Source organism: Aquarana catesbeiana, linkage group LG07 (assembly GCF_042186555.1).
Source record: "Aquarana catesbeiana isolate 2022-GZ linkage group LG07, ASM4218655v1, whole genome shotgun sequence".
NCBI lineage: Eukaryota > Metazoa > Chordata > Amphibia > Anura > Ranidae > Aquarana > Aquarana catesbeiana.
Window position 1 is genome coordinate 340,913,446 of NC_133330.1, and position 16,266 is coordinate 340,929,711.

At 46.0% G+C, this 16,266-nt stretch overlaps 1 protein-coding gene across 1 annotated transcript in view; it reads right to left on the bottom strand.

Annotated features, from left to right (window-relative positions):
• Positions 1–10,071: 10,071 nt before the first annotated feature.
• Positions 10,072–16,266, bottom strand: part of LOC141102590 (G-protein coupled receptor 54-like) — a 35,648-nt gene continuing 29,453 nt past the window's right edge. The window contains exons 4-5 of the mRNA XM_073591493.1: positions 13,175–13,413; positions 10,072–10,795 (exon numbers count right to left, since the gene is read on the bottom strand). Of these exons, the coding sequence (XP_073447594.1) occupies positions 10,421–10,795; positions 13,175–13,413 (614 nt within the window). The 3' untranslated portion in view covers positions 10,072–10,420. The remainder of the gene's footprint in view (positions 10,796–13,174; positions 13,414–16,266) is intronic.

Genomic DNA, 16,266 nt, shown 5'->3' on the forward strand with positions numbered 1-16,266 from the left:
TCTGATCATCTCCTGTATTATGTCTGCAGTCTCTGAACATCTCCTGTATTATGTCTGCAGTCTCTGATCATCTCCTGTATTATGTCTGCAGTCTCTGATCATCTCCTGTATTATGTCTGCAGTCTCTGATCATCTCCTGTATTATGTCTGCAGTCTCTGAACATCTCCTGTATTATGTCTGCAGTCTCTGATCATCTCCTGTATTATGTCTGCAGTCTCTGATCATCTCCTGTACTATGTCTGCAGTCTCTGATCAGCTCCTGTATCATGTCTACAGTCTCTGATCATCTCCTGTAATATGTCTGCAGTCTCTGATCATCTCCTGTATTATGTCTGCAGTCTCTGATCATCTCCTGTATTATGTCTGCAGTCTCTGAACATCTCCTGTATTATGTCTGCAGTCTGATCATCTCCTGTACTATGTCTGCAGTCTCTGACACTGAATATTATGTATGGTCATGTGGCGATGTCAGGAGCCAGATTTGCATTAGGCGTGGGGGAGGAGGACGCAGTTTGGCCCGGGCGCAGGATGAAGCTGTCCTGGTACTGCGGGTCACCAGGACAGGAAGTGATGAGAAGAACATATTTTTACAGTTGTCACCACAACTTCCAATGGGGACACCAGTTCCGGTGACAATGGTATAAGAGGGGAGATTTCTATGCCGGGGGGGGGGGGGTTTGTAAACATTCCTATCTCTAATCTAATGGTGACCACACACAATGCAATGTGTGACCAATCCAGGTACAAGTGGTCCTAAAATTAAAATATGGAATGATGCAACGCGTGCGGTATTGTTCTGTGCTTTGGGATACACTGGAAATATAAATCACAAATAACCCTCCCTCCAAAAAAAATAGGGTTTTAAACCCTTCCCTGCCGTGAAATGCAAAAAATAGAAGAAAGTTTCAATAATGCAGCAAGGAACCAAAATGAAGAAGGTCCTCGCTGCCCTCTAGTGGTAAATTGCCTTCATTACATTGCTAGTGTCGGAGATCAGACACAACTAAAATAATAATCTGAAATAATCGGATTTCCATTGTGTTGATCAGAATTACCTGGATTTGATTTTACAGCCCCTGTACAGCAGAGCTCAGACTGGGAGAGAGAGAAGCAGCACATGGAGCCAATCAGCTGTGCAGCAGTGCTCATGTGCTAACAAGGAACATGGCGACAGGAGGAGTGAACAGGTGAGCTTGTCAGTCTGCCGCTTCTCCTTTCACTGTCCAATCACAGGCTGGGGGGGAGGGACAAAACCTGTAAGTGTTGCTAAACTGCAACAGAGAAGAATGAGGTCTCCTCTCCTGGGAGTCGGGCTGTGCTGTGTATGGCGGAGCTGTGTAAATCTCAGGATTGGATGGACAGACATACAACCCCTGTGGCAGACAGAACATCTCCCATCTATGTATTTTATCTGTGAATTATAGAGTAACTACAAGAAAAACAGAAATGGAAGGCGCGCCGCGCACACCTAGCGCATTACCAAAGATGATTTAATAATAAAAATGTTCTATATAAAAGTGCGTACTCACAAAATGCAACTGACAAAAGGCCATAAAAACAATGCATGGACATGCACGGAACACGGGGTACAGCTAACGCGTTTCGGGGGGGCGCACCCCCTTCCTCGGAGCTAGTCTCAAAAGGTTGCTGATATATATATATATATAACCCTCCATTATATTGTGACCTCCAGCGAGGGGCCTTCAGTTTCTATGAGATGATGTCACGGGGTGTGGATAATAATTGCACCCCCTGGGGGGGTCTTACATGTAGAAATCAATAACAATCTAATTCTGGCCGCGACCTTTTCCCGGCGGGGGATGTTTTCCCGTCCCGAGTAATAACATTTATTGTAGTTTGATTTCCTGAATGGAGGCGAGCCGAGATCTGTAATAAGTCCTTTTATTGTTCCTGTATGGGGGGGGTCCATTGGCTTCTACAGCCCCCCCCCCCCGCGCTTAGACCGCTCGCCTCGTCTCCAACCACGCGTGGTCAGGTGAGCGCAACGCGTCAGTGAGCTCCATGGGAGACGTGACTTATAACAGTAGCAAGATACTTTCATCCAGCCATATGACAAGGGGGGTTATTTACTAAAACTGGAGAGTGCAGAACCTGGCGCAGCTCTACATAGAAAACCAGCTTCCAGGTTTTATTGCCAAAGCTTTATTGAACAAGCAGAAGGTAGAAGCTGATTGGCTTCCATGCAGAGCTGCACCAGATTCTGAGTGCTCCAGTTTTAGTAAATCTCCCCCTATGTGTCATCATGTGTTCCAGTGAGCAAATCTTAAATACGGTGGAACCTCTGTTAACGAGGAACGCGGTTAACGAGCGTTTTGAAAGACGAGCAACTTTTTTTTTTTTTTAATTCTGACTCGGTTTGCGAGTGTTGTCTTGCAAAACGAGCAGAATTCAAGCCAAAGGGGTGTGCAGTACCGCATTTGGCCAGAGGTGCAGGGGGGCGCCGGTGACACCAGGAACAGTTCAGAGCCATTCAGAAATACTCGGAATCACTCGGAAATACTCGAGTGTTTCCGAGCCTTTCCGAGGGTTTCTGAGTTCAGACGAGCTGTCCCCGAGGCTCTCCGGCACCCCCCCCACCTCTGGCCACATGCGGTATTGCATGCAATAGAAGTCAATGTGGAACGAATTATCTTTGTTTCCATTGTCTTCTATGGGGAAACTCGCTTTGATATGCGAGTGCTTTGGATTACAAACATTCTCCTGGATGGATTTTGGATGGGCGAACGGATTTTGCTCGTAATCCAAGCTTCCACTGTACTCCCTCTGGCCTTCCTTTCAGTCTTGTACGGTTGTACCGCCTACGTCTCCTGCACTGAAATTGCCCAATCTGGTTTCACTGCACACTGTGAGCTTCTCACAATGTGCATACAAGCTGTGTACGGTAGGGGCACAGGCATGTAGTTCCACAGTTTGGCCACCGGATGTCACCATAGTCTGGAGACTAGGCTTAGGGACCCCTTTGTAGACATATAGAGAACAACAAGAGGCCCTCGGAGTAGTATTTGGGGTGTGACTGTCCACTTCAACTCCAATCTGTATTTTTTGCTAGAAAATTACTTAGAACCCCCAAACATTATATATATTTTAGCCAAGAATCTAGAGAATAAAATGGCGATCGTTGCAATATTTTATGTCACACGGTATTTGCGCAGCGGTCATTTTTTTAGGTAAAAATACACTTCCATGAATAAAAAAAAAAACTAAACAGTAAAGTTAGCCCAATTTTTTTGTATAATGTGAAAGACGATGTTACACCGAGTAAATAGATACCTAACATGTCTTGCTTTGAAATTGCGCACGCTCGTGGAATGGTGACAAACTACGGTATCTACAAATCTCCATAGGGGGGCGCTTTAAAAAAAATAAATAAATAACGGTTACCAGGTTAGAGTTACGGAGGAGGTGTAGAGCTAGAATTATTACGCTCGCTCTGACGATCGCGGCGATACCTCACACGTGTGGTTTGAACACCGCTTACGCGTGCGTTTTCTTTGCTGCGCGAGCTCGCGGGGACGGGGGCGCTTTAAAACATTTTTTTTTCCTTATTTATTTTATTTTATTTGTATTTTTTTTAATTTTTCTTTTCTTTTATTTATTTTATTTTTATTTTTGTTTACATTTTCACTTTTGAAAAAAAAAATCTGATCACTTTTATTGCTGACACAAGGAATGTAAACATGTGACAGTAATAGGTGGTAACAGTAATAGGTGGTGACAGTTATAGGTGGTGACAGTTATAGGTGGTGACAGTAATAGGTGGTGACAGGTCCTCTTTATGGAGGGACCGGGATGAATAAGGCAGATCTTCGTTCTGACAGGGGAGATCACACAGATCCTGCCTTTCTGCTATGCAGGTGTGTTGTCCCAGCGAGCCCTTCCCCCACACAGTTAGAACACACAAACGGGGAACACATTTAACCCCTTGATCGCCCCCCCTGATGTTAACCCCTTCCCTGCCAGTGTCATTGGTACAGTGACAGTGCGTATTTTTAACACTGATCACTGTGATAATGTCACTGGTTCCCAAAAAAGCGTCATAAATGTCAGTTGGGTGTCCGATCTGTTCTCCTGCAATGTCGCAGTCCCACTAAAAATCGCAGATCGCCGCCGCCATTACTAGTAATAAAAAAATAAAAAAATCTATCCCCTATTTTGTAGACGCGATAACTTTTGCGCAAACCAATTAATATACGCTTATTGTGATTTTTTTTTTTTTAGCAGAATACATGTTGGCCTAAACTGATGAATAAATTGTTATTTTTTAATTGTGTTTTTAAATGTTTTATAGCAAAATGTAAAAAATATTGCTTTTTTTTTTTCAAAATTGTCGGTCATTTTTGTTTTACAGCGCAAAAAATAAAAACCGCAGAGGCGATCAAATACCACCAAAAGCTCTATTTGTGGGGGGAAAAAAAAAAAAGGACGTCAGTTTCGTTTGGGTACAACGTCGCAACGACTGCGCAATTTGTCAGTTAAAGAGAGGCGGTGCCGTACCTCTAAAAATGGCCTGGTCAGGAAGGGGGGTAAAATCCTTCCGGAGCTGAAGTGGTTAAAGCGGAGTTCCACCCAAAACGCTCTCAAACCAAGGTTTTACTGTAACTTGATTTTTTTTTCCCTCTAATTGAACCCCACAGACACCGAGAACCTCCAATGACGGGACAAGTCAAGCCAGTGCAGCACCACAGGAAACTATTTGGATTGCTCTTTTAAGTGTTTCAAAATACAAAATTACATACTTAAAATGTGTATAACATAATAACAGTTGTAAGACGGTTCTATGTATAATATTATACTGTAAAGCTTCTGGAAATATGTAATATGTATCCATGTATTATATTCTTTTATTCTTTTTTCTTTCTTTCTGAAAACTCAATAAATATATTTAACAAGGATGTATCGCAAAATAAAAAAAAAAAAAAAAAAAAATACAAAATAGACTTTAATGCCACGTACACACGAGCGGACTTATCGACCGGACTGGTCCGATGGACTTTCGACGGACTTCCAATGGACTTTCTGAGTGAACGGACTTACACACGATCACACCGAAGTCCGACGGATCCGTACGTGATGACGTACACCGGACTAGAATAAGGAAGTTGATAGCCAGTAGCCAATAGCTGCCCTAGCGTCGGTTTTAGTCCATCGGACTAGCACACAGACGAGCGGATTTTTCGTCCGTCGGAAAGATTTGAAACGTGTTTTATTTCTAGGTCCGTCGGACTTTTGGGGAAAAAAGAAGTCAGCTGGAGCCCACACATGATCGAATTGTCCGACGGAGTCCGGTCCGCTGGACCAAGTCTGCCGGTGTTCTGCCGAGAAAGTTCCGCTCGGCAGATAAGTTCCCCCCTCTACTGCGCAGGCGCTGCGCCTGCGCAGTAGGATCCGGCGGAAATAGCCGAAGCGGAATAGCTGAAAATCAGCTGTACACGGCGCCTGTAAGAGGGCCCCTCGCGGGCTCGCTTCGCTCGGCTCTTTTAGATTCCCCCTCTAGGTCCACTTGGATGGTGGGGAAGGAACCTGGACCCAGAGCGCAGGCGCCGTGTACAGCTGATTGAAGAGTTTGAGCTTCGGCTATCTCCGGCGGCTGACAGTAGTTCGTACTGCTCAGGCGCTGCGCCTGCGCAGTACAGGGGGGGAACTTATCCGCCGAGGGAACTTTCTCGGCAAGACACCGGAAAGTCGGCCTGTGTGTACGCGGCATTAGGAACAACAGGCCACTGAGGCCAGCGAGGAGACCGTAGCCCAATGGATTGTGTGCACCGGATTACCAGACTGGTCGGCTGCCTCTCTGGGGAGATGCTCTGCCCGGGTCTTCTGCGGCATTTTGAAAGAAACCAAAAGACCGGCTTCTTCCACTTCCCGTGATTGTTCAATATTCTCCTCTTCTTCCACTTCATCTTCAGAGTCAGACAGATCCTCTTCTTGTAAGTGGCACCATGTGGATTTTCTTACGGGTCGGGCATACTCATACCCCTCAGTATCCTGAATATTCTCATCCACCACATCAACAAAGATTTTCACAGACAGCAGAATTGCCAAAAAAAAAACCGAAAAAAAAAACAAAAAAAACCACAAGCAGCTGCTGCAATTACTGGAGAGAACATTTCATCAGTTCCTTGGATCCAAGGATGAATGAAGCAAAACGCTGGTTCACCTTCGCTTTCATCTTCTGTGCAATTGTGGCACGGTCTCAGTAGCTAGTGTTCTGTTTAATCACTTGCCGCCCGCCCCGCCGTCACCTGGGTGGACGTCACATGACGGCTTCCCAGAACGGCCGTTCTCGCGCATCTGCAGGGGCGCGCAGAGTGGCGATCGCGGCCGCGCTGTGTTGCTAGGACACGCCGCGACCCCAATCTGTGTAAAGAGCCGCGTCTTAGCTAGTCACATGTAAACACGGAGATGCCGGTAATCAGCGCTCCTCGCCTCTCACTAACAGAGTGTGAGGAGAGGAGAGCCGATCAGCGGCATCTCCTCACAGGGGACATCTAGGGATGTAATCAGGGCACTGATCATTAGTGCCCTGATTACAATAAAGCCCCCACAGTGCCAGCAATCAGTGCCCACCAGTGCCAGCAATCAGTGCCCACCAGTGCCAGCAATCAGTGCCCACCAGTGCCAGCAATCAGTGACCACAAGTGCCAGCAATCAGTGCCCACCAGTGCCAGCAATCAGTGACCACAAGTGCCAGCAATCAGTGCCCACCAGTGCCAGCAATCAGTGACCACAAGTGCCAGCAATCAGTGCCCACCAGTGCCAGCAATCAGTGACCACAAGTGCCAGCAATCAGTGCCCACCAGTGCCAGCAATCAGTGCCCACCAGTGCCAGCAATCAGTGCCCACCAGTGCCAGCAATCAGTGACCACAAGTGCCAGCAATCAGTGCCCACCAGTGCCAGCAATCAGTGACCACAAGTGCCAGCAATCAGTGCCCACCAGTGCCAGCAATCAGTGACCACAAGTGCCAGCAATCAGTGCCCACCAGTGCCAGCAATCAGTGACCACAAGTGCCAGCAATCAGTGCCCACCAGTGCCAGCAATCAGTGCCCACCAGTGCCAGCAATCAGTGCCCACCAGTGCCAGCAATCAGTGACCACAAGTGCCAGCAATCAGTGCCCACCAGTGCCAGCAATCAGTGCCCACCAGTGCCAGCAATCAGTGCCCACAAGTGCCAGCAATCAGTGCCCACAAGTGCCAGCAATAAGTGCCCACAAGTGCCAGCAATCAGTGACCACCAGTGCCAGCAATCAGTGACCACCAGTGCCAGCAATCAGTGCCCACCAGTGCCAGCAATCAGTGTCCACCACTGCCAGCAATCAGTGCCCACCAGTGCCAGCAATAAGTGCCCACAAGTGCCAGCAATCAGTGACCACCAGTGCCAGCAATCAGTGTCCACCACTGCCAGCAATCAGTGCCCACCAGTGCCAGCAATAAGTGCCCACAAGTGCCAGCAATCAGTGACAACCAGTGCCAGCAATCAGTGTCCACCACTGCCAGCAATCAGTGCCCACCAGTGCCAGCAATCAGTGCCCACCAGTGCCAGCAATCAGTGCCCACAAGTGCCAGCAATCAGTGGCCATTAGTGATGCCAGTCAGTGCTGGCTATCACTGCTGCCCATCAATGCCCATCACTACTGTCCATCAATGCCCAGCACTGCTGCCAATCAATGCCACCCATCAGTGCCGCCTATCCATGCCGTCTATCTGTGCCCACCAGTGCTGCCTATCTGTGCCCACCACTGCCACCCATCATTGCCCACCAGTGCCACCCAGTGCCGCCTATCAGTGCTCATCAGTGCCCATAAGTGCCACCTTATGAGTGCCCATAAGGCTCGGTTTCCACTAGTGCGACTTTTCATGCGACTTGGGAATGTAAAGTCGCATGACAAGTCGTACCCCCATGATTTCCAATGAGTACCGTTCATATCTGTGCGACTTCAAGTTGCAGTCACTTCAAAGTAGTCCTTGCACTACTTTGGTCCTACTTTGATGCGACTTGAGGGACATAGACCTCAAGAATACACAGGGTTACAGTGTAGCATGACCGTGCAATTGTCATTCTGAAGTGTGACAGCGCTGAAAGCTGACAATTGGCCTGGGCAGGAAAGGGGGTAAAAGTGCCCAGTATTAAGGTGGTTAAAGTCCTCAAGGTGGCTGGTTAGTAGAGAGAGTAGATCTAAGAGGTCGCGGTGTCACTCTGCAGGGTTATATGGAGCTGTACACACGATACGAAAATCAGAGGTAAATATTCGTCAGATGAACGATCTGCCGATTTTCGGATTGTTAGTACGGTGCTTTCGACAGCCGATTCCGTTTTTTTTTCGTCCGACAAAAGCTGGAGGTGCCGACTATAATATTTTTTTCGTACGTAAACTCAACGTCCGATTTTCGTTTAATCAGAACGGTTTTCGTCCGAAAAAAATTGTAAGAGCGAGACTAGGCATGCTCAGAAACGAGAGAATACAGAGAAAACTATTCAACACGTGACGTCACTTGTGAAGTTGTATTCTGACATACGAGAATTTCCGTATGGTGAGTAACCTCTTCACTTTCCACATCACACTAACATACAAAAAAAAACAAAAAAAAAAAACGGACGAACGGTCATCCGAAAATCTGATCGTGTGTACGAGGCAGCGAAAGGCCACGTAGGTCATGCAATGATGTGCGCTTTTCCCATTTAACTAGGGAGCGAGCTGTGCGATTAGGCACACTGACTTTTTCAGTTTGAGGAGTCGTACTAGTACTTTACTCATCCATGTCTTTATGGGCCTTGCTTTGTGAACTGGTCCAAATCATTTGGTGGAGGAGGGATTATGGTGTGGGGGGGAGGGGGGATTATGGTTTGCGGGGGAGGGGGGATTATGTTGGGGGGTTGTTTTTCAGGGGTTGGGTTTGGCCCCTTAGTTCCAGTGAAGGGAACTCTTAAGACATCAGCATACCAAGACATTTTGGACAATTTCATGGTCCCAACTTTGTGGGAACAGTTTGGGGACGGCCCCTTCCTGTTCCAACATGACTGCCCACCAGTGCACAAAGCAAGGTCCATAAAAGACATGTTTGGGGTGGAGGAACTTGACTGGCCTACAGAGAGTCCTGACCTCAACCCGATTGTGATGAATTAGTGTGGAGATTGATAGCCAGGCCTTCTCATCCAACATCAGTGCCAGACCTCACAAATGCTCTTCTGGAAGAATGGTCAAACATTCCCATAGACACCCTCCTAAACCTTGTGGACGGCCTTCCCAGAAGAGCTGAAGCTGTTATAGCTGCAAAGGGCGGAGCCAACTCAATATTGAACCCTACGGAGCATAAGACTGGGATGCCATTAAAGTTCATGTAAAGGCAGGCGTCTCAATACTTTTGACAATGTAGTGAATGACCAAGCTTACCGAGCGTCAGTGGAATTAGGAGCGATTTGGAGGAGGGACACATGCTGGAGCTCACAAGACCTGAGAGCGGGTCTCACCCATTTCGAATGGGCTCAAATCGCACTGCAGCACACCAAAGTACTACCCTGTTTCCCCGAAAATAAGACCTAGCTTGATTGTCGGTGATGGCTGCAATATAAGCCCTACCCCCCAAATAAGCCCTACCCTGTTTCCCCAAAAATAAGCCCTACCCTGAAAATAAGACCTACAAGGACTTTAACTAGGGCTTATTTGGTGGGTAGGGCTTATATTGCAGCTATCACCGACAATCACGCTAGGTCTTATTTTCAGGGAAACAGTGTAAATGCACTACTTTTGCAAAAGCACTGCAACCAGATCGCATTGCATTTTTGTACCGTGAAATCCGGTGCAGGCAAACCCCTTGCCTTTGAGACGTGCATTTGGGGGTGTAGATAAGATTGCACTGACGCACCGCTGCAGATCGCGAGGGCAGTTAGTTTTGAATGCGCTAGGGGATTCCTGGCCCACCTTCTAGTGTGAACCGGGGCTCATCGGATACATTATCTCCGTTTTCCTGGAAGTCACGAAGGACACAAAGCGTATTCTTACATAAATGAAGCCCTGAAGATCCATCCCAAGGTAGTAGTTCACTGACGCGTTTCGATATTTCAACAATCCCATTTATTGAGCGGATGGTATAAATACAAAATAGAGATTTGTTACAGACAAGACACAAGACGATTCTTCAAGTAAAAAAAACATTCGGCTGATAAAATTCCTGATTAAATCCCTCCGGGAGATCTGCGGCATTTGGAATCGCTGCTTGAGTATGGGGTCTGTGGCAGCGAATCGCCTTCCCCGATAACAACGGGAAAATTATGTTTTATAAGGAATCTGCAGTCCTAATATTCAGGCTACGCTCGGCTTCTGTTCCGTGTCCATCAAGGTGCCACCATAAGTCCCCCACCCCCCAGTCCATGCAGCGGAAGATCCATCACCCTCCACCATCACTTGAGTTCGTTGTTTGTGGACTCCATGGCTACAAACTTCATCTCGTTGTTCACCGTTCCGGAGGTGATGCTGCCGTCCCGGACTTTATTCCGGAACATGAACGGAAAGGCCTTCTTGAAGGACTTGCGGAAACTGGCGCCCATGAAGCCGTAGACGATGGGGTTGATGGAGGAGTTGGCGTAGGACATGCAGTTGGCCCAGGTTTTGATTTTGTAGGTGGCGTAGTTGGCCTGGAACCCCGGGTAGAAGCCCTGGAACAGGCTGAAGAGCTGGATGGGGCCCCAGCAGATGGTGAAGAGCAGGACGATGACGATCACCATCTTCGAGATTTTACTCCTCATGGCGATGGTCCTCTCCGACAGGAGCTGCACCTGGTGAGGAAGGAAAGGACATTCAGCATTTGGAAGGAAGGAAGGAACTGTGGTGGTCAACCAGATATAGGTGGGCTCAACTGTGGCACCTGAAATTCCTGGGGGGGGCACACATATATTCAGTATATAGTGTTCTAATGGACTATCAGAGATTGATAACTTAATGCTGGTGATGGTCAGGGATTGGTGACGTGCTAAAGGTGTAGTTGGAGGCTGGAGACATAATGGAGGAGAATGTTAGAGATTGGAGATGTTACAGGTGTAGTTGCAGAGATATGTAAGAGGGGAATGTAAGAGAATGGGGATATATTACATGAGAATGTTAGAGGTCTCTGACATAACTATCCCTCTACATATCAATGTTCCTATCCGATGGCTGCACCATAGGTACTGAGGGGCCACAAGTTGGGCACCAGGGACTTACAGCCAACTAATGATATTTTCTTAGCTGCTCCCTTTTCGTCTGCTGTCTATTGAAAGTGTTTTGTTATATCTGTTTGATAAAAAAAAAATACCCAATGATCCTGCCAGAAATCCAGGACCGTCCTATGAACTTTGCACTCTGTAGACTTGACTTGAATGAAAGAACACCTTTTACCTATTTTATGTCAAAGAGAAGAGGGGGGAGGTATTCTGAAGGCATGTCCTAGGGCAGTGGTCTCTAAAGTGTGGCCCACAGGCCTAGTGCAGCTATTCACTTGCCTTTATCTGGCCCTTCGGGCGCTATTCCTCCTACTGATATAAGCCGTTATTTGTCCCACTGACACCAACAATAGGGTCACCATTCCTCCCACTAATACCAATGATGGGACACCATTCCTCCCACTGATACCAATGATGGAACACTATTCCTCCCACTGATACCAATGATGGGGCACTATTCCTCCCACTGACACCAATGATGGGGCACTATTCCTCCCACTGACACCAATGATGGAGCACTATTCATCCCACTGACACCAATGATGGGACACTATTCCTCCCACTGACACCAATGATGGGGCACTATTCCTCCCACTGACAACAATGATGGGACACTATTCCTCCCACTGATATCAATGATGGGGCACTATTCCTCCCACTGATACCAATGATGGGGCACTATTCCTCCCACTGACACCAATGATGGGGCACTATCCATCCCACTGATACCAGTGATGGGGCACTATTCCTCCCACTGACACCAATGATGGGGCACTATTCCTCCCACTGACACCAATGATGGAACACTATTCCTCCTCCTACTGACCACCGGTAATGTTTACCCCACTGACACTGGGGCATTTTCTACTCCCGCTGGCCACATTCCAGCCCTCCAAAAGCCTGAAGAACAGTAAACTGGTCCTTTGTCTCTTTGCTTTTGTTGAAAAAAAAAACAGTGGTTCACAGAGCTCAATAGCTCAAGCTTGAATTAACACACACAAGTGATCAACTTCAACAGTTATTTTCGTTTTCATCATGGCAGTGATATATAAAAATATATACAAATCACCCGTACTTTCCCTTTAGAGCCTAACTGAACCTTCAGCTAAATATATTGCAGGTGTATCAAAACAAAAGGTGTGCAATGTGCACACACACACACACACACACACTAATGCCGCGTACACACGGTCGGAATTTCCGACAACAAATGTTCGATGGGAGAAATTCCGACCGTGTGTAGGCTCCATCGGACATTTTCCATCGGAATTTCTGACAAACAAAATTTGAGATCTGGATCTCAGATTTTCCGGCAACAAAATGCGTTCTCGTAAATTCCGAGCGTGTGTACACAATTCCGACGCACAAAGTTCCACGCATGCTTGGAATCAAGCAGAAGAGCCGCACTGGCTATTGAACTTCAGTTTTCGCGGCTCGTCGTACCTCACCGCATTCTTGACGTTCGGAATTTCTGACAACATTTGTGTGACCGTGTGTATGCAAGACAAGTTTGAGCCAACATCCGTAGGAAAAAAAAACATGGATTTTGTTGTTGGAATGTGCGATCGTGTGTACGCGGCATAAGTCAGAGCTAGAGCTCTCCAATCAAGGAACAGAAGGTTTACTTATAGCAGAGTTCTAGGCCTGACTCATCAGGAGGGGTCTTGGACCTTTGCAGAGAGACTGCTGCTTCCACACAAAGGGTCCTTCTCTGCAGCATACTGGCAAGGGACAGATTTTTCTACTCAGGCTGTGGCTGATTTTGAAGAACACCTTCTGTTGAGCTGAAAAAAATGGAAGGCTCAGTGTGGCTTTCATTTTCAAACTTCAGTGGTATAGACAATTTAGAGGGGGAAAAATATTTTGGGGCAAGGTTCCAAAATATGCTGCCAAACCATGAATAGGTGTTGTCTGAGCGGGACAAGGATGACACTGGGTGGGCTAATGATGTCATACCTGGTAATTATTGTCCATGGGCTCCACAACGGGTCGGCCCACTCTCTTCAGCATCAGGGAGTAGCAGAGGCAGATGGTGAGTAGAGGAAGCAGGTAGACGGCCAGGAACTGGTAGAGGATACAAGCCTTCTTCATGGTGTCTGTGGGGAACTGCTCTATGCAGTAGGTGCGGGGGCCGTACCAGTAACCTTTCTGGATCTTCTGGTAGGGGATGATGGGCGTGGAGAGCAAGAGGGAGCCTGTGTGTGAAGATCAGACATCGGGATGAGACTTTAAACAGAGAGAGAGAACATCTATAGAACTTCTACAGGATGTCTACAGAACTTCTAGAGAACATCTACAAAACTTTTATGGAACTTCTAAAGAACATCTACTTAATTTCTACAGAACATCTATTGAACTTCTACAGAACATCTACAGAATTTCTAGAGAACATCTAGAGAACTTCTACAGAACATCTACTACCTTATATAGAATTTCAATAGAACATCTACAGAACATCTACAAAACTTTTACAGAACTTCTACAGAACATCTACAGAACATCTATAAAACTTCTATAGAACATCTACAAAACGTATACAGAATGACAACATAACATCTATAATAACTTCTACACAACATCTATAGAACTTATTTGTAGTTGTTCAGTCGTTTAGTCATATCCGACTCTTTGTGACCTCATGGACCATAGCGCACCAGGCTTTTCTGTCCTCCACTGCCTCCCGGAGCTTGCTTATTTTCATGTTCATTGATACCATGATGCTATCTATCCATCTAGAACTTATACAGAACATCTATAGAACTTCAACAGAACCTGTAGATAAATCTTTAGAACTTCTACAAAACTTCTATAGAACTTATACAGAACATGTATAATGCCGCGTACAGACGATCGGACTTTCCGCCAACAAAATCGTGGATTTTTTTCCGAAGGATGTTGGCTCAAACTTGTCTTGCATACACATGGTCACACAAATGTTGGCCCAAAATTCCGAATGTGAGAACGCGGTGATCTACAAGACGTATGACGGGACTATAAAAAGGAAGTTCAATAGCCAGTGCAGCTCCTTCTGCTTGAGTCCGAGCATGTGTGAACTTTGGTGCGAGGACTTGTGTACACACGCTCGTCTGACAACAAAGTGAAGTTGGCGGAAAATTTGAGAACCTGCTCTCAAACATTTGTGGGCGGAAATTCCGACAGCAAATGTTCGATGGAGCATACACACAGTCGGACTTTTCGACAACAAGCTCACCGGAGCTCCGACCGTGTGTACGTGGCATTGGAATTTTCTCTTACAGAACCTCTACAAAACTTCTACAGAACTTCTACAGAACATCTATAGAACTTCTACAGAACATCTATAGAACTTCTACAGAACATCTACAAAATATCTATAGAACTTCTACAGAACACCTATAGAACTTATACAGAATTTCTAAAGAAGTCTACAGAACATCTACAGAACTTCTATAGAACATCTACAGAATGTTTACAAAATTTATAGAGAACATCTATAGAACTTCTACAGAACATCTACATAACTTTTACAGAATTTCTACAGAACATCTACAACATTTTTATGGATCATCTATAGAACTTCTACAGAACATCTATAGAACTTATATGCCGCGTACACACGATTGGAATTTTCGACAACAAAACCGTGGATTTTTTTCCGAAGGATGTCGGCTCAAACTTGTCTTGCATACACACGGTCACACAAATGTTGTCGGAAATTCCATACGTGAGAACGCGGTGATGTACAAGACGTACAACGAGCCGAGAAAAATGAAGTTCAATAGCCAGTGCGGCTCTTCTGCTTGATTCCGAGCATGCATGAGCTTTTGTGCGACGGACTTGTGCACACAATCAGACTTTACGACAACAAGTGAAGCTGGCGGAAAATTTGAAAATCTGCTCTCAAACATTTGTGGCCGGAAATTCCGACAACAAATGTTCTATGGAGCCTACACACGTTCAGACTTTCCGACAACAAGCCCACATCGAACATTTCCCGACGGAAAGTCCGACCGTGTGTACGCAGCATAATTTGTTGTTGTTCAGTCATTTAGTCATATCCGACTCTTTGTGACCTCATGGACCATATCGCGCCAGGCTTTTCTGTCCTCCACTGCCTCCTGGAGCTTGCTTATTTTCATGTTCATTCATTTGATGATGCTATAGAACTTCTACAGAACCTCTAGAGAAATCTTTAGAACTTCTACAAAACTTCTATAGAACTTATACAGAACATCTATAAGAACTTTCTCAGAACACCTACAGAACAGCTACTGAACATCTATAGAACTTCTACAGAACCTCTACAGAAATCTATAGAACTTCTACAAAACTTCTACAAAACTTCTATAGAACATCTATAGAACTTCTACAGAACATCTACAAAACATCTATATAACTTCTACAGAACACCTATAGGACTGCTACAGAACGTCTACAGAACATCTACAGAACTTCCATAAAACATCTACAGAACGTCTACAAAATTTATAGAGAACATCTATAGAACTTCTAATGCCGCGTACACACGACCGAACTTTACGGCATACTTGGTCCTGCGGACCGGAGTCCGTCGGACAATTGGATCGTGTGTGGGCTCCAGTGGACTTTTTTCCCCAAAAGATCGACGGACCTAGAAATGAAACATGTTTCAAATCTTTTCGACGGACTCGAGTCCGGTCGAAAAGTCCGCTCGTCTGTATGCTAGTCCGACGGACAAAAACCGACGCTAGGGCAGCTATTGGCTACTGGCTATGAACTTCCTTGTTTTAGTCTGGTCGTATGTCATCACATACGAATCCGTCAGACTTTGATCGTATGTAGGCAAGTCCATTCATTCGGAAAGTCCATCGTAAAGTCCGTCGAAAAGTTCGCCGGACAAAGTCTGCCGTAAAGTCCAGTCGTGTGTACGCGGCATAAAGGACATCTATAGAACTTCTACAGAACATCTATAGAACTTCTACAGAACATCTACAAAACATCTATAGAACTTCTACATAACCTCTACATAACTTCTACAGAACATCTATAGAACTTCTACAGAACATCTACAAAACATCTACAGAACATCT